This window comes from Pelodiscus sinensis, chromosome 1 (genome assembly GCF_049634645.1).
Source record: "Pelodiscus sinensis isolate JC-2024 chromosome 1, ASM4963464v1, whole genome shotgun sequence".
Classification (NCBI taxonomy): domain Eukaryota; kingdom Metazoa; phylum Chordata; order Testudines; family Trionychidae; genus Pelodiscus; species Pelodiscus sinensis.
The window spans coordinates 101,813,716-101,841,606 of record NC_134711.1 but is presented as its reverse complement, the minus strand read 5'-3'; the positions used below and the strand labels follow the sequence as shown (position 1 = coordinate 101,841,606).

General features: G+C 47.3%; 2 protein-coding genes across 7 annotated transcripts in view; one reads left to right on the top strand and one right to left on the bottom strand.

The window, feature by feature from the left end:
• Positions 1–233: 233 nt before the first annotated feature.
• RAB19 (RAB19, member RAS oncogene family) lies at positions 234–7,121 on the bottom strand. Of its 5 annotated transcripts, none has more exons than XM_025189800.2 (4): positions 6,985–7,121; positions 4,157–4,379; positions 2,289–2,472; positions 234–899 (listed from the first exon to the last, which is right to left on the bottom strand). In XM_025189800.2, the coding sequence occupies exons 2-4, from the start codon at positions 4,352–4,354 to the stop codon at positions 634–636; spliced, it is 648 nt and encodes a 215-aa protein (XP_025045585.1). In that variant the 5' UTR covers positions 4,355–4,379; positions 6,985–7,121; the 3' UTR covers positions 234–633. The 5 variants fall into 5 exon arrangements, with proteins under 5 accessions (XP_025045585.1, XP_075795849.1, XP_006133451.1 ...); XM_075939734.1 differs by lacking the exon at positions 6,985–7,121 and adding an exon at positions 4,992–5,250 and having other exon boundaries at positions 4,163–4,379; XM_006133389.4 differs by lacking the exon at positions 6,985–7,121 and adding an exon at positions 4,992–5,247.
• SLC37A3 (solute carrier family 37 member 3) overlaps positions 6,438–27,891 on the top strand; it is a 42,303-nt gene continuing 20,849 nt past the window's right edge. The window contains exons 1-6 of one of the 2 annotated variants that reach the window (XM_006133393.3): positions 6,438–6,530; positions 12,513–12,574; positions 16,746–16,920; positions 18,616–18,730; positions 23,705–23,797; positions 26,757–26,840. In XM_006133393.3, the coding sequence (XP_006133455.1) occupies positions 16,820–16,920; positions 18,616–18,730; positions 23,705–23,797; positions 26,757–26,840 (393 nt within the window). In that variant the 5' untranslated portion in view covers positions 6,438–6,530; positions 12,513–12,574; positions 16,746–16,819. Of the gene's footprint in view, positions 6,591–12,512; positions 12,575–16,745; positions 16,921–18,615; positions 18,731–23,704; positions 23,798–26,756; positions 26,841–27,891 lie in introns of both variants that reach the window. The other variant, XM_006133392.3, reaches the window with a different exon arrangement.

Below are 27,891 nucleotides of genomic sequence, written 5' to 3'. Positions count from 1 at the left end.
TACCACTTAAATTAGTATGACAGTTTTGGCAATTAGCCTCCATCCATGTTACTTGCATAGGGAGGAAAATAAAGGTGCTAGTATCGTCTACCAGATCACAATACCAGCAATAAGTTATGGCACTGTCTGCCACAGATCTGCCATCAACATCTCCCTGAATGGAAATCTCAACACCTCTGAGTAATGCAAGACAGAATGACTATGGAGAAAAAAAAAAAAGCATAAGCACGTCACACATTGTAAAGTTATTTATGAAGACCAAAGAATCTGACCTACAGCAGACTGTGAATCCTAAGGAAACAGTCAGCACAAAACCTGATTACAGTCAGCCTCTAACAGATCCAGAAGAATCAATCTTCAAGTAGTCAAGAGTCTATTCAAAAGGCAATTGCTTCCATTTGAGTCTTCATAGTTCTCTTCAGGCTGGCAACATCTAGTCTTCTCTCAGCTCAAAGACTTTGCTTATGTACCAACAGCTGCCACGTTCAAGGCAATCCAGTGTTTTTGACCATTGCAACACCCATCTCAGAATTACAGGCCAAAACTGCAAGGCAGTAATACATTAGAATGATGTCCAAACAGGAAACGTGAAATCAGCCACACCTTCATAGCTCTTAGGAGTGAGACATGTCATCAGCAAGAGCACTGGGACTTCTCTGCACTTGGACTAACAATCACCGGCCTGGAGTCCAGATAGATGCTGTTTGGAGGATACTCTCCATGAAACTGCAAAGTGTTGCGGGCTATCAACTCCTTTGCCATCAATGTAAACACCTCTTCTACATTCTGGGCCTCTTTTGCAGAAGTCTCCAACACAGCCAGTAGCCCATGCTTCTCTGCCAGTGTACAGGCATCTTCAAAAAGGACTTGGCGGTTCTCTGCTACATCTGATTTGTTCCCTTTAAATTAAAAAACAAACAAATCGTGCAATGAAATCTTAGTTTCCCTTTGTATGCCAGGGAGTAAAGTAATGCCAAACAAGATTTCTAGTGAGCTGAACAGTAACACCAAGAAAGTTTCATACATGGAAACGACAGCAACTTTCTGCTGTCAGAAATCATAGTTATTGGTCCTCATCCACAGCAAAGGGGTTGAGTTGGTATAGTGAAGAAGCTGATCACACTTGCCTGTTATCAGCACTGTGCTGAGCACAGCACTGCAGAACACCAACCCAACTTGGCCCTATAGATTGGGAGCCCAGCCTTGCCAACCTCAATAGCTGTGAGTTCTGAGCCCCTGCTAACACACACTTCAAAATACTGTACTCGTGTTTATGGAGAATTAGTTAAGTCAGTCTTAGTACTCTTCTGAAGTGACATGTAAACAAGATTCTGATGTGTATGGTGCTGTACATCATGCTGTGAACAAGGGAATAGGCAACACTTGAACTCCATAGCCCCTAGTCTGTCCATTTCTTTCCAAAAATGGAAACAATTGTATCATGCTCAAAAAACGAGTGAAGAAAGCCCTAAAGAGGGCAAAATAAACCTCTTAGAAAAACATCCAGTACAGATTCATTGTCTTGGGATAAAACAGTGCCTCTGTAGTTTAAAAGCTTAGCTTTTACTGGCTACCCAACTTTTCAAACCATTCCCATTTATTTAGTTATATACCAATTCATTCTGGGAGAAGAGAAGAATAACTCTGCTTCCCACCGACCACTCTCCTACACTAAATTGACTCATCTTTCCTTGTCTACAGGGAAGAAAAGGGAAAAACATAAGCAGCAGCCTTCCTGCAGTGGAAGAGGGTCCCCTTTTGCTGGCCTGTTTTCACTTACGATCAGTCCCTCCTGGGCAGTAGATGCAAGTGCACATCAGCAAGGCATATAGGGAACAAACATGGGAAAGAACATACAGAATATAAGAGAGGGGTTTGAGATAATGGGCAAAAATGCACCTGACAGCTTATGCTCATACATATTTGGCCCACTGGTTTCAATTGATCACATCTCAAAGTGAACCCACATCCATTAGCCTCAAGAGAGTTGCCCCAGATAGACAAGCAGTAAGCTTGTTCTATTACAATGAGGCTAAAACCAGAAATAGAATAGGACACTTAGCACTGTGAGGACAATCACCTAATTCCCATATCCTCATTGGTTCTGCTGTAGAGATAGGGATAGGACATTTTCTTAAAATTAGCTCAAGTTACTACATTCACTGTGTGTCTGTATTTTGAAGAATTCAGGTAACTAGTGCCTGTGAGTGTGGAGAAGAAGGGGGAGTATGCAAATGGGGGTTTAAGGCTGTGTTTCAAAAAATTCAAATAAAAATATTTATTCCTACCAATTAACATTAGGACCAAGTTAGCAGCTCCGTATTTTTCAATTTCATGAATCCAATGAGGAATAGATTCAAATGTGGACCTTCTGGTAAGGTCATAGGCAAGAATGGCACCATGGGCACTGCGATAGTAACTCTGGGTTATCGTCCGGAAGCGCTCCTGGCCTGCTGTGTCCCACACCTGGATCTGTAAGAGCAGAAAGAGAGAGAAATTAAGCCAGTGAAGTCTAATGAATGCAGAATAAACTCTGACAAGTGGAAATTTATGATATTCAGTACTACTAGGCAACGTTCCCTCTTTTCCAATGCATGTGCAGGATAAGTTTTGTTATGTGCACTGAGGCATTGTGTGGATGTGCACCACCAGTAGAGAGATGCTGCTGGCTGCGAGTGCTCTGTTCATCAGCTGGGCAGCATTTGAATCTCTCCTGGGTGGATGCCCAAGCACTCAGCTTACAGAGGGAAACAACTGCTACTAGGTAAAATTTACAATCAGGCTATGGCTACATTTAGAACTTACAGGGGTGCAGCTCCACCAATACAGCTGCACTGTTGTAAGTGCTCTAGTGCGGATGTTCTAGGCTAGCAGTTCTCAAACTGTGGATTGTGACCCACTTTGAAGAAGTTGCCAGGGTTGGTTTAGACTTGCTGGGATCTGGGGCTGAAGCATGAGCCCCACTGCCCAAGGCTTAAGTCAAAGCCCAAGGGCTTCAGGCCTGGGTGGCAGGGATCAGGTTATAAGCCCCTGCCTACAGTTTAAGTCTTTGGGCTTCACCTTGTGCCCACCCCCCCCAGCCAGGGAAGTGTGCTTAGAAAAGCTTAAGCCTCAGTCCCCCCATAACAGTCATGAACTAATTTGTCATCAGAAGAGGGTCACATTGCAATCAAGTTTGTGAGACTGTTCCAGGCAGAGAGCTTTCCCATGGACTTAATTCACCAACAAATCAGCAGTAGCTTGGTTGGCAGGAGATGCTCCTCCACCCACATAGCACTGCACACCAGCACTCAGGTCTGTGCAACATGCACCACTCAGTGGGTTGCCTGCACTGCCATTTGAGCAACTGCAGCTTTTGGAGAGAGGAAGGGCCAGAGTTCATGGCTCGTTAGATAGATCACTGGATTTCGCTTATGGAGTGCTATCCTCCTCACCACACAAATTAAGGAAGAGGCCCTACACCCAAACCAGTCTGCAAACAGCTCATCCATTTCCCTCACAGGTTCATCCTCAGAATATATTAAAACAAGTCAAAACACCCCACCCCTCCCCAAATCACGCAGGCAGAGAGCGTCGAGGCTTTTCCCCTGCTGTTCCTTTGGCACCTCACAATGTTACACTTATACCCATCGGAACAAGTTCCTCTCTGCTCTTCAGCAGCATTACTAGGAATGATCCAGCCCATTTTACTGAGCAACTGGGCAGAAGCCAAGGGACAGTTTGGGAAGAGGCCAGATGTCTAGCCAGTGTTCGAAGGAGAGGACGAGAGCCTGGTTCAGAGGACACGAGCGGTATCCGCGCTGTAGCCCTCTAGAGGGCGTCTCTCATCACAAGGCGGGTTAAGGAGCAACGTGGGTTCAGCTCCGCCTGGGGCCGGCGGAACAGCAGGTGGGTTTGTTGCAAGGCCGCTTGCAGTGCACCGGAGCGCCTGTCCCTACTGCGACTGCTGGCTGCAACCTCGCTCAGCGGCTCGTTGCTACTCATTTCTTCCGCCTCCCTCACCCCGGTGCAAGCAGCTACGTTGTGCACATATGCCCTGCACGGGAGAGGGGAACTCGGCTCCTCCGTCAGGGCTGATCAGGAATGAGGTTTAGTCCCGAACTGTCCCCTGCCCTGGGTCACCCCTCCCCCCACGACCTCTGCGACAGCCACTAACCTTCACCTTCTTGCCATCGAGCTCCAGCGAGCGCACGGTGAAGTCCACCCCGATGGTGTTCTGCTGCTTCTCGTGGTACTGCCCCGACTTGAAGCGATGCACCACGCAGGTCTTCCCGACGTTGGAATCCCCGATCAAAATGATCTTGAACAAGTAGTCGAAGGCTTCTTCGGAGCTGGAGCTGGAGAAGGGCATCATCCTTCCCCGGGCTCAGCCTCTCCCCCTGGCAGAGAGCGCAGAGACAACATTCAAAGCCCTGAGCGCCCCAGAGCAATGGCCAGGTGGCGCCAGAACAGAACCCGCACAGCTCTTGGGCAGCGGGCACATCCATACCCAAATGGCAGGGAAGGACACGGCTCTCTCCCAGAGCAAGGAGCATCCTGGCAGATGAACAGCCTTTCCTTCCAGCCCAAGGAGTCTGCCTTATTTTTGGAGAGTCACTTTTGGGGAAAGTTAAAAGCCTTTGGGGTCAGTTTAAAAAAAAAACCAAACAAACACTCGACTAGCTTCCCTTCCCACTTTCCTCCTGGTGTTTTGCAGTGGCTTAATCAAAGAAAAATACCCACACTATTTCCGGAAAGCGCAGCTTCAGCTCCACATCCGAGCGTATTGAAGCCACGTGTCTCCCCTGCACTCTTTCCCCGCACTGAAAGGAGTCCATTTTAGCGGGTTTTCTGCTTTCTTCTTTCACAACTTCTCCTGCAGGGGGGTCGCTCTCCGCTCCGCCTACTTCAAGGCGGGCGGGCGAGCGAGCATTACTGAGACACTGAGCCTCTGGCAGCCACAAGCAACCAAGCCAAGTTCTACGCCCCTTCCCCCGCCTAAGTTTACTCACCTGTTACTCACCCCTTTCTTCTACCTGTGTGAACAGGTATAGCACTCTTTGTACCCTAGCCCGCCCCTTCTAGCCTCTTCTCCTCCTCCCCCCGGCTGCTGGGAAATGTAGTTCACAGGTAGAGCGGCTCAATGCAGCTTCTTCTAGCCGCCCCTGAGAAACGTGCTGAGAACCACAGAACAGTACCACCTAGCAAGCCACTGTGCGAACAGGTCCTTGCCAAGTCTCCCGCCCGCCCGCCCGCCCGCAATATTATTTTCTGGATTACAGGAAGACTAATGTGACTGGAGCTCAACAACCACCCACAATGCAGCTTCTGGGTGGATGGCTGTCAGTCCCTCCCCCCTATTGATGTGCTACCTCCCTGCAAGGTGTAGTAGCAGAGTCTCCTTAAATAGCCGGAGTGTCTGTGCGTGGCATGTGGTAGGGATCAATGAAATGATTAACTTGGGGGTGGGGTCTCCACGCCAGGATGGGCTACTTATTGCGAGAGGGGCGGGGAAAGGGAGCTGAGCGTAGAACGGGACTCTCCCTGCTCAATGGGGGTCGGGCTAAGCGAGGCTCTCCCGGCTCACACGTTGGGAGTTTGCTGGTTGCTTCTGCTGTGGCTTGTGCTCTGCCCCCCCCCCCCCGCTTCCCCGCGACCGCCCACCACGTGGGACCGGGCTTGGGGCTCCGCACCGCTGGTGTGTGGGCGGCGCTGCAGTGGCAACAGTGTGACTAGGGGGAGGTACTGCGGGGCTCCCCTTGAAAGTGCCCCCGGCTGTTTTGCCCGTCATCGCTCAGCCCTCCCAGGCTAAAGGGGCTCTAGGGCCGGAATGGGAGGGGGGGTGTCGCTAGTCCCTGTTTGCCAGAGGCTGGGAATAGGTGACGAGGGATGGATGGGCCCCTCAGTGGTGGCCTGTTCACTCCCGGTGCAGCGACCGAAACACTAACTTCTCAGAATGGACCGGGAGCAAAAGGCCCCCGCCCAAGGCAAAACACCAGCATCCCCTGAGTCCTTAGCCAGGAGGTAGCAAATTGAGAGATTTTTTCGACCAACAAACACAGTCCCTCTGAATTTGCAACCAGCCAGCAAAGGTAGCAAGTCCTGAGCAGTTGTACCGAATGTCATGTATGCATGACAGAAACTGTGACCGTCACAAAAACTGAGAAGTTTCACTTTTTGCCTATACACCGGCCGCTGTCTGCAGAGAGGAGACTGGGCTCCAGGGACCTTTGCTCGGACCCACTGCGGCCCTTCTTACGTTCTGGGGTTTCCTGTCTCTTCCCTGTCCCCGGGGGGCCCCAACACCTGCCCTCCCCCTTCCCCTGGGTGCGCGGGTCTGGCCAAGGCTGGGCAGCAGCACGGTCCCGCCGGCGCTGCGAAGGGAAGGGAAGGGGGCGCTCAGGCGGGCGGAGAAGCGATTGGAGCGGGGCGAGGCGGGGCAGGACTGCAACTCCCAGCAGGCACCGGGAGCGGGCGGGCTTCTCCCCCCCTCCCCACCGGAAGAGACGGGGTCACGTGCCTTCCGCTGGCTGGCCGGGCGCTGCTGGCAGGTGAGCGGTGTTGACGTGGAGGGAGTCGGGGGGTGACTGCTGAGCGCCTGGAAGCGGGAGGTGAGCGCCGGGCCGCGCGCCTGGGGCGGGGTGGGACGAGGCCCCCCCTCCCCCAGTAGAGGGGGCGATCTGCCTGCAGATGCTGTGGGGGGGGGGGGGTCTCCTGCTGCCCCCCCCCCCCCGGGCTGCGCCTCGCTCTGAGCGCGGGCTGCTTGGCCCAGGCGCGGAGCTGCCCCCTCTCCTGCTATGTCTGTGCCGGCTGGGCGGCGTCCCCCTTCTGCCCTCCAGAGCCTCTGCAGACAGACGGCCCCTGGCCCCGCTGTTTTTTGTTACTGTCATTTGGGCTCCCACTTATTGGGGGGGGGGGGAGGCAGTATCCGTATGGCTCAGGAGCTGTCCCTGTGTTCACTTCTCCGAGTTTGGAGCGGGGTCCTTTATCAGCAACAAAACTTGCCCAGGCTCGGTGCTTCAGGAGTGCCTTCCCTGTGAGATCCTCAGAACGCGCTCTGGTCGGTAACCTTTCATGAGGCGTTCCTGACTCTCTTTTAAAAGCCAATAATCCACTTCCTAATGCATATGGGCAGATCCTTTGTACTAGACATGCGGGCCCTCTGCTGCAGGTGTGAAACCAGGGACAATGCGGTCTCCTTTGGAACAAAGGAGCTGATGACCTCTGAGTGTTCTGGAAGCAGACTGTTTTAATAGCAGTACGCTAAATGGTTACCATGTATTGGAAAAGTTAATGAAATAGCAAGTAACAATGAGATGTCAATACTGGTACTCCATATCAAATCACTTTTTACTAATAATCTGCACTAGTTCCTTAGCACTGGCCCTTTCAATGAAAATTTTATTTTAGTAAACTCTGTTGTAAGAATAGTAAAAAACATTGATTATTCAAAGAAAGTGTTCAAAAATTTAAGTGAAAATTCGCTTAATCTTTGGCATTTTTCATCTCTACTTAGGAATCACTGTAGATATGTGAAGAAATCTCTTGCAATAGCAGTTGAAGCAATTAAAAATGTGGGTGTTTTAAAAATAGAAAATATTTTGGCTTTAGAGCTGACCTGCAAATGGCTTTAGAGAAATCTGCTCTCGGACCTCTGTTTTGTATATGATGGAGAGAGTGAGAGTCTGATGTCAAGAATATTAATTTGGGTGTATGCTAGCGGCTTTGGATGATCACTGGCTGGTATCAGGGATGTTTGTGAGCTTTTAATACCTTAATTGAAGAGGGTATTGTATTGAGTCCTTAAAAAAGGCTAGGTCAGAAGGTTGTTTGTTTACACCCATCTTATCAGTTTATTTACACTATTTAACTTCAACAATCTTAACTAAAATACCTTCCCCTCTTAAAGGCTTAACTTTCATTCAGTGAGTTCCTGCCACCTCACTAGTTCTCTAGTTGCCATCTTACAGCCTAGACAGGAAATTAATTCCTAATGTGTAAAAGTCAAGAAAAAAATATTTTAAAAGTGCAGGTCTTCTGTTATACATAATTTATTATGTTTCCCTCACCATCTTTCTGCAGGTCACCTTCAAGAAAGATAGCTGGAGTTGAAAAGCTCCAGGAAAGAGCACCTTAGATACAATAGAGATATGTGAACTATAAATACCTTAGAGGCCATAGGGTCAAAACTGTAGCTAGTCATTGAAAAGGGCTGGGCAACTCTCACCAGTAAAATTTGCATTGACGTACACTAAAGCGGTGTCAAGTAATGGTCACATTTCAGAGCATAGCCAGGGTAGTCAGTAGAGGGACTGAGAGCTAAATCTTGACAGCCAGATGTTTTTGAATACAGGCAGTCCCCGGGTTACATGGATCCGACTTGCATCGGCTCCCTACTTACAAACGGGGTGAGGCAACCCCGCACTAGCTGCTTCCCGCCAGCAGACCAGGGAGACGCGAAGCTAGCGCTCCCCCTCCCCCAGCAGACCAGAGAGATGCGGAGCGGCTTTTCTCAGCAGACACCTCAGCTTGAGAATAAAGGACTGAGGGAAGTGAGGTGTGGGAGAATAAAACTGAGCTCTGGAGAAATGTTTGGCTAGAGTTTCCCCTACAATATGTACCAGTTCTGACTTACATACAAATTCAACTTAAGAACAAACCTACAGTCCCTATCTTGTACATAACCCGGGGACTGCCTGTAGACTGTGAAATCTTATTTACCTGTTGGTTTTTATTTTCTCTGGAGTCTGGGCATTGACTATATGTTGACCAAGAAATTTGGACCTGGAGAAAAAAAATTAATGACGTCTGTAAGCTACTCACCTCAAGAAGGATGTTTATCCTGTTCAGTACCATTGGCACGTGCATTGTGAGGAGATTAGCTTTCCTCTACAGCAGTGTTTCTCAAAGTGTTCTGTGGGCCTGCTTTGAGAGAGCCGCTAGCAGGCCTGTGCCGCTTTGTTTACCTAAAGCAGGTGTGGGGAATCTCAGGCCCAGGGGCTGGATGTGGCTCTTGGCTTACCTGGAGCTGACCCCTGAGGCTTAACCCTCCCTCCCCCACCTTTGGGAAGCCTGCACTGGTGCTCCAGTCCCACTGCAGGGATGGAGGATACAAAATCTACTAGGCTGGGCCCCCAGGGCTCTGGTCTCAGTGAGGGGGATTTTTTTCTTTTCTCACGCGTGTGTGGCCCTGAGTGATTTTTTTCTGTGGGTCAGTTGACACCCCTGACCTAATGGGTCTATAGCTATGGAACCTCGCGACTCACTTTAGCTCTGGTTCGGGGGAGGGACACCTGCTAGCGGCTTTCCCAAAGCAAGGCAGCGGAGCACTTTGAGAAACACGGTTCTAAAGAACTGAGTATTTTCCATTCCTAGGTAGTAGCAGGGACGTGTGTCGATGGTAGAGATGTAAAATCCTGGTTAATTGGTTAACTGATTAAAGGGGAGGGAAGGTGGTTGGAATGACCCCCTGCTGTAGGCAAGGGCTGCTCCAGTGTCCAGGTTGGAGCAGCCCCTACCTGTGGGGTGCCCAGGCCCAATGCCAGAGCAGCCCCTGTCCAAGGTATGGATGTAAGCAAATATTTGACTATCCAATAATCATATGCTTATCAGGTAATCAAGTAGTGACTCAGCTAGTTGCTCCCCCTACCCACTGCTTCTATCAGAGAGAGGCAGCAAGGAGGGGGAGCAGGGCCTGGTGCTGGGGGAGCCAGCTTAAAAGCCAGTTCCCCATAGCACTGTCTCCGCAGAGGGGCAGGGGAGACAGAGGTGCAGTGGTGAAATGGCACGAGTGGGGACTGCAACCATGGGCCGCTCTTGTACATTTCAAAGGGAGAGGTGCAGCAGGATAGCGAGTGCCCCCCCTTATCGACTACTCAATCCCTAGTCCTAGCCCTCCTCAGGGCTGGAGCAGCCCACTTCCCATGGCAGGTGGGGAGCTGCACCAGTCCCCACCTGTTCACCTTAACCAGATAAACATTCACAGCCTTAATTGAAGAAGAAAGATGGCAGAATATCTAATTTGATGCAGTAATCATTTGATTCTGGATAGCAAATCATATGCCCCTATAAATATGGGAGGTAGCAGGGTCCAGTGGATAGTAGAGATGTAATTGTGCAGTTGATTAACTGATTAACCGATAAGCAAAAGCTTATCAGTTTATGCTACAGACTACATGCATTCTTCCCCCCCCCCCCCCCCCGCCCTCCGCCAGTACATTTTTTTAGCAGGCTGGTCAGCAGCCTGGCTCAGTCCCTTCTTGCGCTGGGTCCAGGACCTATCCCTGCTGTGGCTCTGCAGTTCAAGTGCATTAGGAGCTGGGCAGGTGAGCAGCCTGTCTTAGTTTCAGCTTGTGTTGGAGGGCTGGGACCTCAGCCCTCCACCCCACTTCCCAGTCAGCAGCTGCTGCCACCTCACGCTGCTGCCCCTGTATCTGAGGCAGCAGCGTTGGGCAACGAGTATCCAGTCCGTGAGGGGAGCTGCTTTTTAAACCCTTCGTGGACCATCTCCCACCTGGTACCCCATGCTGCTGCCTCTGATACAGAGTGGCAGGGAGCTCCTCAGGAGTGGAGCCAGAGCACGTTGGCTGCCAGCCCCACCCCTGGGGCCTATAGAATAGTCGAGTAACCAACAAGAATTCACAAGGTTAATCGACTATTCAGTTAACCCAGGGGTGTCCAAACTTTTTTCAAAGAGGGCCAGATTTGATGAAGTGAACACGCGTGAGGGCCGACCATTTTGCCTGACATTCTTTGAACCATTAAAATTAAATGCAAATTAACTATTTTATGCAAAGTTTATTGCAAACGGCATACTTTTCATTTCGTTACATGGATGACAAATCTAAACAGGTGTTAAATCACTCTGCCTTTCAAAATCCAGGAAGCTGAAATATATGTCAGGAACATTGTAAAGTACATTACATATTATTGGTAATAAAGGTTGTCTGTCAACTTTTAAGTTCAAAAAATATGAACAGGAACATTACACCAAGTATACATGTTGTGTCCAAATATATTTATAACTGATTTAGACCAACTGACATTAACTGAGATTTTACAATGTATTCATCTCAATACATATGGATTCGTTGGGGGCCATAAAAGATAGATATTGCCAAATTACCTGTGGGGCCGTATTAAACCGGAACACGGGCCGCAATTGGCCCGCGGGCCGGACTTTGGACATGCCTGAGTTAACCGATATTTAATATCCCTAGTGGATAGAGTGCTGGATTGGGACTCTGGAGACCTGAGTTGTATTCTTGGCTCTACCACTGATCTTCCCCTCACTCCACACATGCCCGTGTAGGAGACTGTGGGCCAATCAGTTCCTCTCTGAGCCTGTATTTCCCTATCTGTACAATGGAAATGATACTGACCTCCCTTTGTGCTTTGAGATCGACTACTATGTGATATATTCCCACTGTACTGGGAAACAGGAGATCTGTGTTCTTTATAGGGATGTAAAATCCTGTGTAAATTGTTAACCAATTAAACTCCAGGGTTAACTGCCCACCACATCACAGGCAGAGCACACTGGAGCAGCCCTCCTACTTGTGGTACAGTGGGCCTGGCTGGGCTAGAGCAGCCCTCCAGATGCTGGTTAACCCATTATCCCAGTAAGCATGCCAGTAAGGCAATGCTTATTGGTTAATCAGTTAAACCTTTACATCCTATTTCTTTGCCCATGAATAAAATGAGGATAATACTACTTGACTGTCATAGAAGCATTGAGTCCTAACTCATCAGTGTTTGAAGAACACTTTGAGATCTTTGAGGGTGGGGACCTTAACAAAGAAAGTCCTCCAAGGGGGAGCCCTGTTAAGTTGTAACTCCAAAAACAATTAGTAGTCCTGTGGCACCTTAGAGACTAGCAAAACTATGTATACTGAGCTTTCGTGGGCAAAACCCACTTTTTCAGATTAGCTTAAGTGAAGGGGAAAAAAAAGGGCAGTTATAGTGTAAGTGCTGTCATAACTAAGGCTGGCCAGAAAACAAGATTTGTTTCATGGAAAACTTGAGGTTTCAATGTTTGGCTTTGTTCCAATATAGATTAACAACCTACTGAATTATTTTGTGAAAATAACACAAGACTAAGACTTGCCCAATAATCTGGTCTGAACCAGTCTCTTATGTCCTAGGTGAGTGCTCTTTCTGCCAGGCTAATGGCTGTTCTGAGGCACAGGTACAAACTCTGTTTCCTTCCCTCTCCCCAACCAGCCCTATCTGTAACCTTCTGCTAGGATTTGCAATAAAAAATGGTTGTCCCTGTATATTTATCTTTCAAATACTTGGGGCTGAGCTGAAAGCTGGATAGGTGCTTTGCTTATAGAACACTAGGCCACTCAAAGATCATTAGCAGTTAATGGCCTCAATGTATTTATTGCCAGGTGTATGTGCCTTACGAGACCTTAGAAGTAAGATTTTTCTCTTTTAATAGAATCTTTTAAAAAATGCTAGAAGGAAAAGGAACCTGTGGAGTAACCATGAGGCAGAGGGGTTTCCATAAACACTTTGCTTTTCTTCCCTAGGGCTCAGTTGAGAAGTGGTGCAGCTGCCAGTACCCTCAGAAAAGGCAGAGGGAAACTGGATGGTGAGTGTTAAGTGCTCCCAGTTGGATTGTGTGTTTGAAAATTTGAGGTGCATCCATTTTATTATAGTCCTGTCAAACATGCAAAGCATCACAAAGGCATCTACACATGTGAAGGAAGACAGAGGAATGCTATGTTTCTCCTCTCCAGCCATATTCTCTTTGGTAAACTGGCTTTCGGCCCAATTTTCTGTAACCTAAGTCTCCCTGGAATTCAGAATGCGTGCTGGCTTGCAACACTCCCATTGAATGGTTTCTAATTTGATTTGGCTAGCCACTGTTGACAGAGTAAGTCTCTCCATCCTGGTGGTGTTTTAAATGTTTGTATAGCATAGTGTACTGACATTTTTTTAGCCTGCATAAAACAGATGGGAAAGGGAGCATTAACTATCTGAAAATTGACTGGTCATACCAATAGCTACTGATAATAGTCCCAGAGCCCCTTTGTAGTAGGCTTAAGGATATGCGCTTTGGGGAACAATTCAGCCCTGATGGAAAGGAGGGGATGTAGAGCCTAATAGATGTCAGTTAAAATCAGGGGGATTTTTCTGTTTGACTTTGCAGCTGGGAGTATATTCTTACACTAGGAAATATCATCCTTCATAGTTTCTGTAGAACAAGCACTTTTCTCCCATCAGGGGTTACTTGTATTCTTTCATTTTCAGTCACAAACTCCCTGTTTTATTGTCTCCCTGCAATTTCCCCACTTCTAGCAGCTCTGTGTGTGCAGCTGTCACTGTGCCAGGTGCTTTGTGGGACCTTCTTGGTTCATACTAGGTTTCCCCATTGCCCCTATAAGGAGTTGTGTATCTCACTGCAAGGTTTCCACATGCTCCCTCTCATAGGAATGTCTCTACTCTGCAGTGCCCCCATTTTCCTTGGTTTCTTCTGCTAGGGTTTTCAGAAATCACTCTCTTTTAGAGGCTACACACAATATACCCCTTTTCCTGGGTTCAGTTTATACAGCTTTTCCCAAAAGCATTTTTTTGTGTTAGGAGGCTTCTCCCAGTGCTTTCTACCAGGCACTGCCCTCTGTTAATTACCTCAGGCCAGCTATGACTTTGCAGCAGCTTCTCTTTCTGCAGGTCCTTGTCTCTAAGCAGCCTGAGGTTTAGTGGGTAGAGTGGCTCCTCTTACTGTTGAGTCTGTGCCGAGGGCAGAGTCAGGATGTAGGTATTGCAGGCCTTTTCTGCAGAGCTGGCTGTGGTTGTGTGGGAGAGAGGGGAGTTTTCTTGCTCCCTTAAAAGAATAACAGCAGAGGTTTTCTCCAAATACAGACTATTTCCCTGTCCCTGTTCCTTGACTGCCTTCTCTCCCCAAAACTGCCTCTGTCACTTTCCTAGACCCTTGTGTACTAAGCCTTAAAGGGCCTCACTACACGATGGGTGAGTGTTTTAAATGTCCTTAAGGGTTCAGATTCCACCCCACACTCATCCAGGGCAGAGACCCTGTGTGTGCCTTACATTCCTCTCTTTTTCCTACTCACACCAAGTCTCCCTCCTTGCCAAGGGTGCTCTGTGCCGTATTTCACCTCTCCCCCATTCCCACCTTCTTCTGTGTAGCCCCTAGAGTTCCCGGTTCTTCCCATGGCATGTGCTCAGTGTGTTTTCCCCCTCCCTCTGAATTCCTTTTATCTGTACAACAGTGTTCCTTATTCTTCCCCAAGATAGGAGCTCATTGTGAGCCATCTTTTCCCTTCCATTCGCCATGCCTTCCATATCAGGTCCCCTATTCTCCCCCATGGCAGGGGTCCTGTGTAAACCCTCATCATTCCCTTTCACACACTTCCATCCTCTTCATTCCAGGGGATCTGTCTGTCCCTATTCTATATTCACATCTCTGCCACCATGACCAGAGTAGTGTACATTCTCCTCTTCCTTACCTGTATTTATCTCACAAAAAACAATTATCAAAATGTTGAACTATGAGAGAAGAGGGGTGGGGCAAGAGAGGCCTTAGAAAATGCCATTAATTAGTTTTTGTTTTTAATCTAAAGTCAGTTGTAGAGATGCTTGAAACTGTGGCAGGCACTCTGTCCCCCTAATGGCTTTCTGATTTTTCCCAAAATAATGCCTAGACTTTTCCCAGAAATTTTGGAATTGATCAAATGTGAAGTTCAGAAGTGATTGTGTTATATGCAGACAGGCAAACGCAGAACTGCCATTGAGCTGAGCATAAGGTCTTCACCAGCTTGGCCAGTCACAGGTTGGAAGGAACCTCTTGAGTCTAGAAAAACTTAAACAACAAAAACAGGACTATGCAGCACTTTAAAGACTAACAAGATGGTTTATTAGGTGATGAGCTTTCGTGGGCCAGACCCACTTCCTCAGATCAAATAGTGGAAGAAAATTGGCACAACCATATATACCAAAGGATACAATAAAAAAAATGAACACATAAGAAAAGGACAAATCAAATTTCACTAATACCAACCCTGGAACCTTCCCTGGCAACAAACCCCGTTGCCAGCTTTGTCCACATATTCATTTTTGATTGTGTCCTTTGGTATACAGGCAGTCCCCGGGTTACATGGATCCGACTTACATCGGATCCCTACTTACAAACGGGGTGAGGCAACCCCGCACTAGCTGCTTCCCCCCAGCAGACCAGGGAGACCAGGGAGACGCCGAGCGGCTTTTCTCAGCAGACACCTCAGCTTGAGAATAAAGGACTGAGGGAAGGGAGGTGTAGGAGAATAAAACTGAGCTCTGGAGAAATATTTGGCTAGAGTTTCCCCTACAGTATGTACTAATTCTGACTTACATACAAATTCAACTTAAGAACAAACCTACAGTCCCTATCTTGTATGTAACCCGGGGACTGCCTGTATATTGTTGTGCCAATTTTCTTCCACTGTTTGATCTGAGGAAGTGGGTCTGGCCCACGAAAGCTCATCATCTAATAAACCATCTTGTTAGTCTTTAAAGTGCTACATAGTCCTGTTTTTTGTTTCAGCTACACCAGACTAACATGGCTACATTTGTATCACTATTAAAAAAAACAACGGATAGTCTAGCAGCATCTTAAAGACTAACAAAATATGTAGATGGTATCATGAGCTTTTGTGGGCACAACCTACTTCTTTAGATGACTGAAGAAATGTGTGTGTTTTGTTAGCCTTTTAAGGCGCTGCTAAAGGCTCTTAGTCTGTAATTGGAAAAACTTAAACAACAAACTCAGCTACCCCTCTGAAGCTCTTGGGTCTAGTTCATCCCCCTGTTTTTTTAGCAAGCACTGTGCACACCTACCTTCCTGTTGTCTCTCTGATCTAGCCTTAAATCTCTAAATAAGATGTGATACTCTTGGATATATTCTTAGTGTCAAAATCCTTTCACTGACAGTACCTTGCAACTGCAGAACGCTGGGGCAGTATGAACATCAATCTGTAGATGGAAATGGTGCGGTGCAGAGAGGTTAAGTGGCTTGCTCATCATGTTGTACATCATGGCAGATACCAAAATAGGACTAAAACTTAGGGCACAGAATTGGTAAGACAGGAGGCCCATCTACTAGACCCCACCACTGCATAAGCAAGGCTGTCCCTTTTCCAGTTATGTAATTCTGCTCTTTTGTCTATATCTCATTGTTGTCATATTTGCAAAGAAGACATTTAAATCCTAAATCACACGCTTGACTCCAGCAGTTGCTGACAAGAGACAGACACTTGAATGCTGAACTATTGCTTTCAGAACACTGCTGCTTGGCAGTCAGATAACAGTAGCAAATAAGACACTCGTGATCCGTTTGTATGGTGCTAAGAGTGTTCATTCACTGTGTGTCTTTCACTCGGAGCTGTGCAAATCTGAATAGGGGATAGATAACAATTGGGAAGAGACCCCCCCTCCCTTTTGGGGAGTTGGTCAGCTAGTGAACACCCTTTAAAACCCAGACAGATTGGACATCAGAAGTATATGTGAAAGAAATGGGTTTAGAGGAGGACTATGAAGGTGCTTGGTGCATGAGAGCGACTGTTCCAGGCATTCCTGGTGCCAGGAAAAGAGAAACTGATGAACTGGAAGCAGAGGTCTATAGAATATTGAAGGGCAGTTTAGAAGACTTAAACTTAACTGGAGAAAAGTGGCATAGCATTGTATCTCTTACTGTATTCCAGCTCCTTTGCTGGACCTTGTCTTATACCAGAGCTTTTCTTCAACTTTTTCCCCCTTCTTTTAAGTGAGAAGAGAAATGACCTAAACTAACCTTCCAGCCTGTGAGGCCAAGGGCCAGAAGTAGGGTGAGGCCCGAAGGATGGCTGTGCCTGGAATTTTGAGGAGGCAGCCTGCAAACAGGGCTCTTGTGCCCCAATGCACTCACCATCATGTTGCTGTGTTTCTGCTTACCTTCTTCAGGTATGTTGGGCCACTCTTGGGTTTGCATAACCCAAGGCATTCACTTGAGGTTGGGGGGTGGAGTGAGCATTAGGGATGTAAAATCCCCATTAAGCTGTTAAATCGGGGTAGGGAACCTAAGGGCTGAGGGCCAGATGCAGCCCCTGGGTTGCCCCTGGATCTGGCACCTCAGGCTTAGGGCCTCCTCTAGCATTGGAAAGCCCGCGCTGGCACTCCAGTCCCATCCCATTCCTCCGCCTCCCTGCAGCCCTGGGTCCCTGACTGATTTTTCTGTGGGTCAGTGACCCCCTACCAAAAAAAGGTTCCTCACCTTATGTTAAATTGGTTAACCAGTTAAGCAAGATTCTCCCTTCACCCTGCTGGGCTGCTGCTGGTGGCCCCCTGTGTGAGGAGAGAAGGGTCATGGCCACGCCTTGCTCCCAGCCCTCTGTGCGCAGAGTTGCTACTACCACCCCCCAACACACATTGGCGGGAGGTGGGAGCTTGCTCCTGGATACCAGTTAACTGGTACCTAGTAGGCATCACCTGGTTAGTGTGATGCTATTGGATAGCTGGTTGCCCATTCATATCCCTAGTGAACATGTGGAGGAAAGGGAAGGGTGTATAAAGAGAATATCTGGCTCTTGGTTCTATAAATAGCTAAATAGTAATAATGATGTGTGGAGGGAAGCATGGTGTCAGTAATGTTGTGCCGGGGTTTCCTGTCTGTTCAGATCACAAAATGTATGCACCCCAGTGTGAATATTGACATATCAGTGATTTTTCATCCTGTGGTCCACATACCCTCTGGGGGGGCCTGCAGACTACATCTAAGAAGTCCACAAAAAGTACTTGTTACCATAGACTAGTGGTCTTGAGGGCCAGCTAAGAACCTATTTTTTATTTATGGTGGGAGTTGAAGCACTCCAATGTGCAGCTAGATACTCTTGATTGTTGTTAGTGTGGGGAGGAATGTCCCTGTGGTCTGTGGGCCCTCATGGGTTCCACAGACTGCCAAGGACTTCCAAAAAGAGACCATACCTCCATTCAACATTTTTAGGGGTCCACAAATGAGAAGAAATTGAACACCACTGATATAAATAGTACTCGTGATGAAGGACTTCATTGACCTATCCCTCTTGCTTCGACTCTTCTGTAGTGTAATTCTGCATTGCAGCAAGTGGAGCCTTCCAAAAGCAGGGGAAAATAAACCCTCAATCCCAACAATGAGCGCATTGAATAAGAGCTCTAACCAGTGGGAAGTGCTATGCCATTAATGCTGGTAAACTTTCTTCTCTTTCTCTGCATACTATGTACAGCGAATTCTTCATACAGCGTTCTTGAGGGGAGAGAATATCTGGCCAGTCTGTAGATGAGACCCTGTGGTACTGATCAGCTGACAAAGTGTTTTTGTGTGTGTGTTGATGAGTATATAACGTTTCACTCACCCCCAACTCTCTCCGCCCCCCTTTTTTTTTAAATCTGTCCCTCCAAATTGAGATGCTGATCACATTCCTAGGCCTGGCTTTCCTCCCCATGCTAACAACAATCAGACTATTCAACTGCAAATTAGAATATTTCCACTCCCACCAAAAGTAAAGAATAGGCTCTTAGTTGGCCCCTGAAGCAGATTGTGTGTGGAATTTGGGGTCCTTTTCACATTCTTATGCAGTGAAGATCTGGCAAACCTGTGTGTGTTCACTCTCTGTCTTGCAGTTACTCACTGCTCCATGCTTCCAGAAAGACATTTAGTAATGTCAAGGTCAGCATTTCCAGCCAATGGACGCCTTCCTGTCTAAATGACACAGCCATTGAGCTCCATCCATATGAGGTAAGAACAGTAAGGCTATCAGCTGGTCTGGCAAGTTTTGATACAGACACGTGAATGCTACCATGTGAATGGACCTAGTATGTGAATGGATTAGCTCAGACCCTGGTGTGAAAGAGATTGGGGGAGGGGGGGCAGAAATACCCCTTGCTGCTTGAGTACTTGTAAAGATAGCTGAAACAAAATACAGGACTATGTAGCACTTTAAAGACTAACAAGATGGTTTATTAGATGATGAGCTTTCGTGGGCCAGACCCACTTCCTCAGATCAAATAGTGGAAGAAAACTATTCCACTAGTTTTCTTCCACTATTTGATCTGAGGAAGTGGGTCTGGCCCACGAAAGCTCATCATCTAATAAACCATCTTGTTAGTCTTTAAAGTGCTACATAGTCCTGCATTTTGTTTCAGCTACACCAGACTAACACGGCTACATTTCTATCACTATTGTAAAGATAGGAGTTTCAGGTGATCTAAGAGTAGCTCCCATACTATATTCACCGAACCACTAATGATCAGCAGAACCTTTTGTAGTGGGCCACAGAGAGAAACTTTCTGAGAAGTGGGGATTTATGGTGTTGGGATGGGAACTGGATCCTCAGGAATTTGTGTGATAGTCAGCAGAATGAAAAAGATGGAAACCCCACTGGTTTCTGCTTCTGATGCAGCTGTATGAAATGAGTAATGGAGCGAGTTTCATCTAAGAAGTAGAGGTGTTAGTAACATCATGGTTATAGGTTTTTTTTAGTGGTAGTACTTTTGAGTTCCTTCTGTAAGACATAGGAGGATAGAAAATTATGCTACAATCCAAACTAGTTATGTGTAAAGACCAAGATGATCCTAACAGGCTGCCTAAAAGTAGGCTGATATAACCACATTTAAACATTTGATTAAGTAACTGGATTTTCAGAAATGCAAAACACTCAGAAGCTGTTGTAACTCCCAACCTGAGCCACTTAAACAGCATTCAGAGGTAGGTAGGGAGATAGGGAGGGAGGTGGGTGGATGGAGCCACAGATCTTATCCAGCAACTCTGACCCCAGAAGCCTTTCAGCAACATGCCAGTTACACTCTGGCTTCTACCAGCCTTGGTTTTAACACTTGCAAGGTGACCCCAACATACACGCAGGCCCAAAATTTCCCAAAAGTTTGTGTTGTGCACTATGCACCCTCTCCTGAACAGTTTAGAAATTAAAGATCTGTTGCACTTCTAAGGGATCAATATCCAATAGTTTGCTACTTTGAACTGTTTGGTAACCTTAGTTTGAACACAGCACCGGACTAGTTTTGATTTAAAAAAAAATTGAAGTTTAACTACAGAGAGTTTGAGTACAGAGTATTTAAGTCAGAAGTGATTACAAAAGGGATAAAGATAAAATGCTTCCTAATAGCTAAGACTTAAACTAGACTTGGCTCCCAGGTAAAATCCTTACCACTTGTTCCAAGCAACATGGGTGATCAACTTCTCAAGGAAGGATCTGTCCTCATCCTCCAGAGGGCTGGTTTCTTTGTCATCATAGGTGAAAGAACGAGAGAGAAAATTAGAATCCAAAGATTATTACAGTGTATGAATGTAGGGGTTCATTCAGTCACAACGTCCCAGACACATTTCCCCCCCCACACACTTTATTGCAACAGTATTATAACTGTGACTTGCATTTAGTTTGATGCACCATAGCCCCAGATCCTTTTCTGCAATACAGGCAGTCCCCGGGTTACGTACAAGATAGGGACTGTAGGTTTGTTCTTAAGTTGAATCTGTATGTAAGTTGGAACTGGCATCAGCCGCTGCTGAAACTGATCAGATTCAACAGCGGCTGAATCTGGACGCCAGTTCTGACTTCCATACGGATTCAACTTAAGAAACCCAGGCGTCCCCAAGTCAGCTGCTGCTGAAACTGATCAGCGGCTGATTCCAGGAAGCCCAGGGCAGAGCAACTCTGCCTCGGGCTTCCTGTAGTCAGCCCCTGGTCAGTTTCAGCAGCGGCTGACTTGGGGACGCCTGGGGCAGAGCTGGGGTGCTGCTGGGTTGCTCCAGTAGCGCCGCTCCTCGGTGCTACTGGAGCAACCCAGCAGCACCCCAGCTGCTCTGCCCCAGGCGTCCTGATTCAGCCACTGCTGAAACTGACGAGCAGCGCTGAATCAGGATGCCTGGGGCAGAGCAGCTGGGGTGCTGCCGGCTTGGTACAGTAGCGCCGAGGAGCGGCGCTGCGGGACCAACCCGGCAGCGCCCCAGCTGCTCTACCCCAGGCGTAGGCAAGAAAAGCCTGGTCTTCTGGGAGGTGGAGGGGGGGCACTAGCTGCACCTCCCCCCCTCCCCAGCAGACCAGGGAGACGTGGGTGGCAGGACCGCCCGCGTCCTCCACGGCTTTGCTCTGCGTCTCCCTGGTCTGCAGGGAGACAGGGAGCAAAGCCTTGGAGTACGCCCACAGCGGGACAGCCCGGGCTGTCCCGCTGAGGGCGTGCTCCGCGGCTTTGCTCTGCGTCTCCTCCCTGGTCTGCAAACCAGGGAGACCGGGAGCAAAGCCGCAGAGCACGCCCGCAGCGGGACAGCCTGGGTGCGCCTGGGCTGTCCCGCTGCGGGCGTGCTCCAAGGCTTTGCTCCTTGTCTCCCTGGTCTGCTGGGGGGGGCTCCCTACCCCCCCCCCCTCCGAGCAGACCAGGGAGACGTGGAGCAGCTTTTCTCGCCCCGGAGGACGGGGGCGGTGGGACTGCAGCGCATCTGGGCGTCCCGCCGCTCCAGTCCTCCCGGGGCAAGAAAAGCCCCGTTCGTAACTGCGGATCCAACATAAGTTGGATCCGCGTAACTCGGGGACTGCCTGTACTCCTTCCTAAGCAGTCATTTCCCACTTTGTTTATGCACTTGATTGTTTATTCCCAAGTGTAGTATTTTGCATTTCTCCTTATGGAATTTCATCCTGTTGATTTCAGACTGTTTCTCCAATTTGTCAAGACTGTGAGTGTTGTAAAATGTACAAAGTGTACTCTATTAATCCGTATTTAATCACTCCTCCTTACATGCCCATCATTAGCAGGCTAGTTAGTAGATGGTCCGATGGATACTACTGACCTCTAGTGGCAGCAATAGTTTTCTTCAGTGGCTTTCACTTCTTTATTGCATCTCTTTTTTTAACGATCTGCTTTTTTTAAAAAAAACATAATTAAATAGCAGCCCCATCTATAGGCTGCTGCCTGGTCAGATAACCTAAGCTGAGTAAGGTTAGATGTGACCAGTATTAGGTAGAGACACTCCAAATACAGCCGGGCCTGATCTGAATTTAGGCAATGAGATGGGTGGAAGCACAGCTATCCTATATTATTACAACTGGAAGATTTACCTGGTGTTGCTTGGGTTCTTATCTAAAATAAGTTTTGTTTGTCTTAATTTAAATCATTATTCTGGGGTGGTGGTGGGGGTGAGGACTTCAGTATGTAGGCTAAGCCGGGGAGAGAGGACAACCCCAGTCCTCTCTTCTCACCACAGCTTGGGGCAAAGTGAGAAGTGCCTTTCCATTGCTGCTATAGTGGGCACAGCTGGTGGGAAAGGTGCATGTCCCCTGCTGGGATGTAAACAGACACTCCCTGAAATATATAGAGTAGATAGCTGTCCCTTTCTCCCCCATTCCCCCTGCTGGTTCAGTGGAGTTAGAGCTGTCCTTGTCTCCATCTCTGGCTCCCTTACAGATGCCCCGTGCCCCCCCCCATCGCGGTTCTATGGTGTAACTACCCCTCCTCCCAGACCTCTCCCGTTGTTTCTCATAAAATGAATTGAATTCCAGGCACATGTCATTATCCTGGTATAACCAAACCCTAAATTTGCTTTAAGTTAGGGTAAAATGAAGCAGCATCCCAAATTTGGTGGTCCTAGTTCTTACCATTTAGGAGGAGTTCTTGAACAAATGGACTCACGGATGGACAAACAGGAGCACATGTGTAAAATATATCTTAAGAGGAGAGAATAAGATAGTGTTGATGGGTGCCACTGGATTAGGACATCATTTTGCAAATTAACAGGTGATCCCTGCTGGAAAGACCTTAATCTAAATGGAATTCATAAAAGTTGAGCTTAGGACATTTCTTCTTAAAAGTTGATTTCCCTCACCCCTCTTATCTCCTCCTACTCCTCAAAGCTTGCTACTTTCAACCTGTGCTCTGTTATTATTTTCAGCTCTGGGGCTACTGAATCCTTCCTTTGTTTATATCGTATTGAAAATAAAATTGAACTACAAGTTTAACACACAATTGGAACAAAATAAGTGATCTAAATTATTTGTAAATATCACTCTCCCAAGAACAATGTATCTCTTCCCCTTGATTCTCCCCCCCCCCCCCCATAGTCTTCTTTTGTAACCCATTTAATGTAAATTGCAAGATCTTGATATCACAGGCATTCTATATAAAGCAGCATGTAGGTCAGGAGCACTGTTACCTTAAATATTAATTGCAGTGTTTCTCACTCCTGCTGTGCTAGAAATTAGTTGAGGTATCTAGCAGGATAAAAGTGCTTTTCATAGAATTTAAAGTCACAGTTGGTCCTTACTCAATCAGTGAGCTAAAACAGGGATGGGGAACCTCTGGCCCGAGGATTAGAGGGGTCCTCTGGCTTGCCTGGATCTAGCCCCCAAGATTCAGATCCCTCCCAGCATTGGAGTGCCCACGCTGGCGCTCTAGCCCTGCCACTGCTCCATCTTGGGGCTGGACCATACAAAATCTACTAGGCTGAGTCTCCCTAGGCTCTGGTGTGGGGGGAGAATGTGGAGAGTGTCTTTCTCCTTCTAAGTTGGGGGCCACATCTCTTGTGTGTGGCCCCCCACTAATCTTTCTGTGGTTCAGTGCTCCTTGACCCCAAAAAGGTTCCCTATCACTAGGCTAAAATATTTCGGAGGTGCGATGTTACTGGGCCCAGGGGTTTCTTGTGTATGGTAGGATGAGATCTGCCTCTCTAGAAGACTCACAATGCAATTGTTTCCCTTTGTAGCTCTGGAACAGCAGCCATTTATTTCCCAATGCAGAAGATGCCACTCTTTTCCTGGGGACATTGGACACTATCTTTCTCTTTTCCTATGCTGTGGTGAGTAAAATTTAATCAGAGCTGCCAAAGTTGGGGTAGGTAGGATGGTGAGCATGAAGGGGATGGGATCTGCTCTCTGGGCCTAGCTAAAAATTGGGATTTGGGAAGTGAACAGAGTCTCTTGGGCTTCCATCACTCCACACCAGGTAAGTTGCATCTTTTAAGGGGTCTTCAAACAGGTTTAAGATTTGCATGCCCCAAGTAGCGGTGCTAAAAGGCAGCATATAATCTGCTTTAAATGTACCTTCCCTGTCCCGCCAACAACCTCTTTCAGGTCACCTAGAATCCAGTATTGTCTCCAGGGCTATGCTCTAACAGTTTGTCACATCCACTTAGGGATGTTAAATTGTGTTTTACCAACTAATCAATTAGTCAATAAGGGGGCAACTGCAGAGTGGCAGTGGAGTTGCTCCCAGGAGCGAACCCCACTGTAGTTCCGCTTTTTAGATGCATTTAAAAAGCAGAAGCGTGGTGTCTGGGACCCGGCGCGAACCAGGAATCAGCTGATTCCTGGCTTGTGCCTGGTCCCCCACTATGCTTCTGCCCCCCTGCAGATATGGTGCTGTGGGGAACCAGCTTTTAAGATGGCTCTTCCCCCTGCCCACCCGGCAGCACCATCTCCTGCTCCTCCCTTCTCCTCTGCCTCTGATAGGATGCTTATGCTTATCGGATAGTTGACTAGGTGCTGACATCCCTACACGCACCACAGAAGTTTGACAGCAAGGAGCCAGATAGTAGAGGAATTTGGGGAGAAGGGTCATGGGATCAGAAAAATGCCTTTTGCACTTTCTGTGGTTCAGTGACCCCTGACCCAAAAAAGGTTCCCTATCCCTGGGCTAAAATATTTGAGGTGAGATGTTACTGGGCCCAGGTATATGTTGCCCAAACTTAGGGAAGCTTTTTCAAGTGGTTTTGCACCTTGCAGGGTAACACTCTGCAAAAGGCACACACTGGCCGTCTACCTATACTTGGGCTCCTTACCGAAGTCTGCTGTAGCAGTAGGTGTGACATCAGCATATGGTACATGGTGGAGTGTCTCCTAGTGCGTGGCAGTTTGTACCACAGGAGGCTTGAAAGGAATTTGGGGGAAAGGGAACCTGTATTAAAGTAAAATATTTACTGATACAATTTCCCTTGCTGTTTGGGACACTCGTATCACTCTGAAGTGGATGGGTTTTTCTTAACCTGACAGCATCCTTTTATGTCCTGTTTCTAAACTTATGCAAATTTCTTAATCCATAGTGCTACTGATAACACAATTAATTAAAGGTTAATTAAGTTTTCATTGTTCTGTTTGCTTTGGATTTATCCATGGTTAAACACCAAAAATAGACTATATATTTCACTTTTTTTCATAGTCTAATACATCCGTTCCCAACCACCAGTCCATAGCCTGGCACTCTGGGAGTTGGGGCTGGGATACACTGCCCAGCGCCTGCCCCTCCCGCCTGGCTATTGGGAGAGAGATGTCCTGCCCTGCCTCGCAGCCAACCAGCACTGGTCGCGGCGGGGTCTCCTCCCAGCCGTGGAAGAGTGGTTTGCTGCATGGCGGCAGGGCTGCGTGGTGCTCGGCATGGCAACCTTTGAGTAGCTGCGACCCAGGCAGCAGTGCTTAGCTGGTGACTGGGAGGGATCTCAGGGCTAGGTGAGGGGGGCGGAGAAGGCACTGGGGGCTCTGGGCATCGGGTTAGTGCTGGGGAGCTCTAGGGGTGGGGGGTCACTAAGAGGTGGGGGGCTGGCACTGGGAGGCACGGACATCCAGGGTGGGGAGCTGGCACTGGGGGTGGGACTAACAGTGGGTGGGCTACGGGGGTCCTCTAGGGACATGTCTAATATTGGGCACAGGGGGCTCGTACGGGGGGGGGGGGGTGCTTTGGAAACAGGATGCTGGCACTGGGGGATCTGGTGGTGGGAAGCTCTAAGGGGGGGGCTGGCACTGTGGTACTTGGGTTGGGGGGTGGCACTGGTGGGCTCTGAGGGCGGGAGTCTGGCACTGGGGGGGTTGGGTGAAGGAGACTCTTAGGTCAGTGGCTGGCGCTGGGGGGTTGTGGAGGGGTGGGGGGGCTCTAGGAGTTAGGACTGGCCCGGGGGAGGGAGGGGGGGCTCTGGAGGCTGGGGCTTTTAGTGGACCAATAACATTCTATTGCATATTCATTGTTTGCATAATGAATATGCAAATAAAATGTTGCTGGTCTGCCAAAAGTTTGAGAGTGGGTTTGCTGGTCCCCGGTGTAAAAAGAGTTGGGAACCACTGGTCTAATCAGTGCCACTTTCTGGATCTAGTGCGGTTTCTCTCAACCAGAGATTCATGTTTTCTAAGGGACCCATTAACTCATCTAGATATTTGCCTAGTTTTACAACAGATGACACAAAGAGCACTAGTGAAGTCTGTACCAATACAATTTTATACTAAAATTTCAATGACACGTTCACACTGCTCTGCACTGAAACTTAAGCACAAGTTAGATTCTAACTGGTTTATTTTTATAATTGTACAGTAAAAATGAGCCACAAGCAATTTTTCATTAATAGTGTGCTGTGACACTTCTATATTTTTAGATCTGATTTTGTAAGCAAGTAGTTTTTAAGCGATGTGACACTTGGGATTACACAAGACAAATCAGACTCCTGAAAAAAGATACAAGGGGTGATGTTGTGCATTACCACAATGCTGCCATGTTTGGATTGCAAGTGTTGGAGGAGAGCCTCTGTCAAAACAAAGTTATTGTCATTGAAATTTCAGGTGCACAAGTTCATGGAGACACTTCTGTTTGTATTAGATTTTGTAAAAACAAATACTACCACCAAACTTCTACACACTTGATTTTGGAGTCAGTTTTGACTGCTACAAGTGTTTTTGTCCATTTGTCCCAGCATTCCTTTAACTCTTCTTACAAATTGTTTTGAAAACAAATGTAAACTATGTGGCTATGCTTAACATACTCATCTGTGTTCTTAGGGTCTCTTTGTCAGTGGCATAGTTGGGGATCGTCTGAATTTACGATGGGTCTTGTCTTTTGGCATGTGCTCATCTGCTTTAGTGGTAAGTTGAAAAATTTGTCTTTGGTGAGCAGTGATTACTGTGATTTAGAAACGTTCCTCCCCTCTGGAACACTTGGCTCTTGTTTTTGTTTAGAGTGGCAGAATTTATCTGACCTTCGTCTGTGGGTGCAATGGTTGGCATAGTGATAATATTTGCCTTAACCCCAGTTCTTCCTAAGTGGTGTTATCTGGAGAGTATCATGCTAAGATGTTCAGAATGCCTTTATTTAGATCGTTTTTGTTTTTGGAGCTTCCTGACAAATAGTTGTTTCTGGTATTTGGCATAGAGCCAGATTGATCATTACATAAAATAGCCAGAGTTTGAGGTCTACACAAAAGTACCCCTAACCCCTGTAAAGCCTTTGTGACAGTATGCATTTGTGAAAGGAAAGCGGAGTCTTTCTTCAAACGTGAGTGTGACCTACTAAGACTTGAAGAGAGTATGAGGGGCTCAAATCTGGGCCTACACATTCTCTTCTTCAGTCTCTTTTCTGTGTGTCAGCACTGTTTTCCAAACCCATATGACATTTTACAATTACTTTCCTTCCAAACAAATCATTTTTCATCTTAAAAGAAAACACTAATATACTAGTGTTAAGTTACTTGATTTTGCATCTGGTGGTGGGTGAAAAAAATCTCAAGGAAATGTCTATAAGGAAAGACTTCAGTTTCAAGCTTCCATGGATAAACATTGACTGCATTTTATCTGGTTTGGTTCTTATTCATTAACATTGCATGGATATGCATATGCCCATTACCTTCATTCATCCCAATGACTGGGAGACTTATTGGTGAATTATTGCATTTTGCAAATATGGGTAAAACGCATACTGTATACTTGATTTATGCATCACAAAGCATGCTTTGTTTATCCTGGATAATGTAGATTAGCGCTAACATTTCTGTCACGGTCCCACATGACCTTCTTATAAGCAAATTAGGGAAATATGGACTTGATTAAATTATCGTAAGATGGATGCACAACTGGTTGAAAAAAAATCATATTCAAAGAATAGTTATCAATGGTTCATTGTCAGACTGTGGCTCACTGT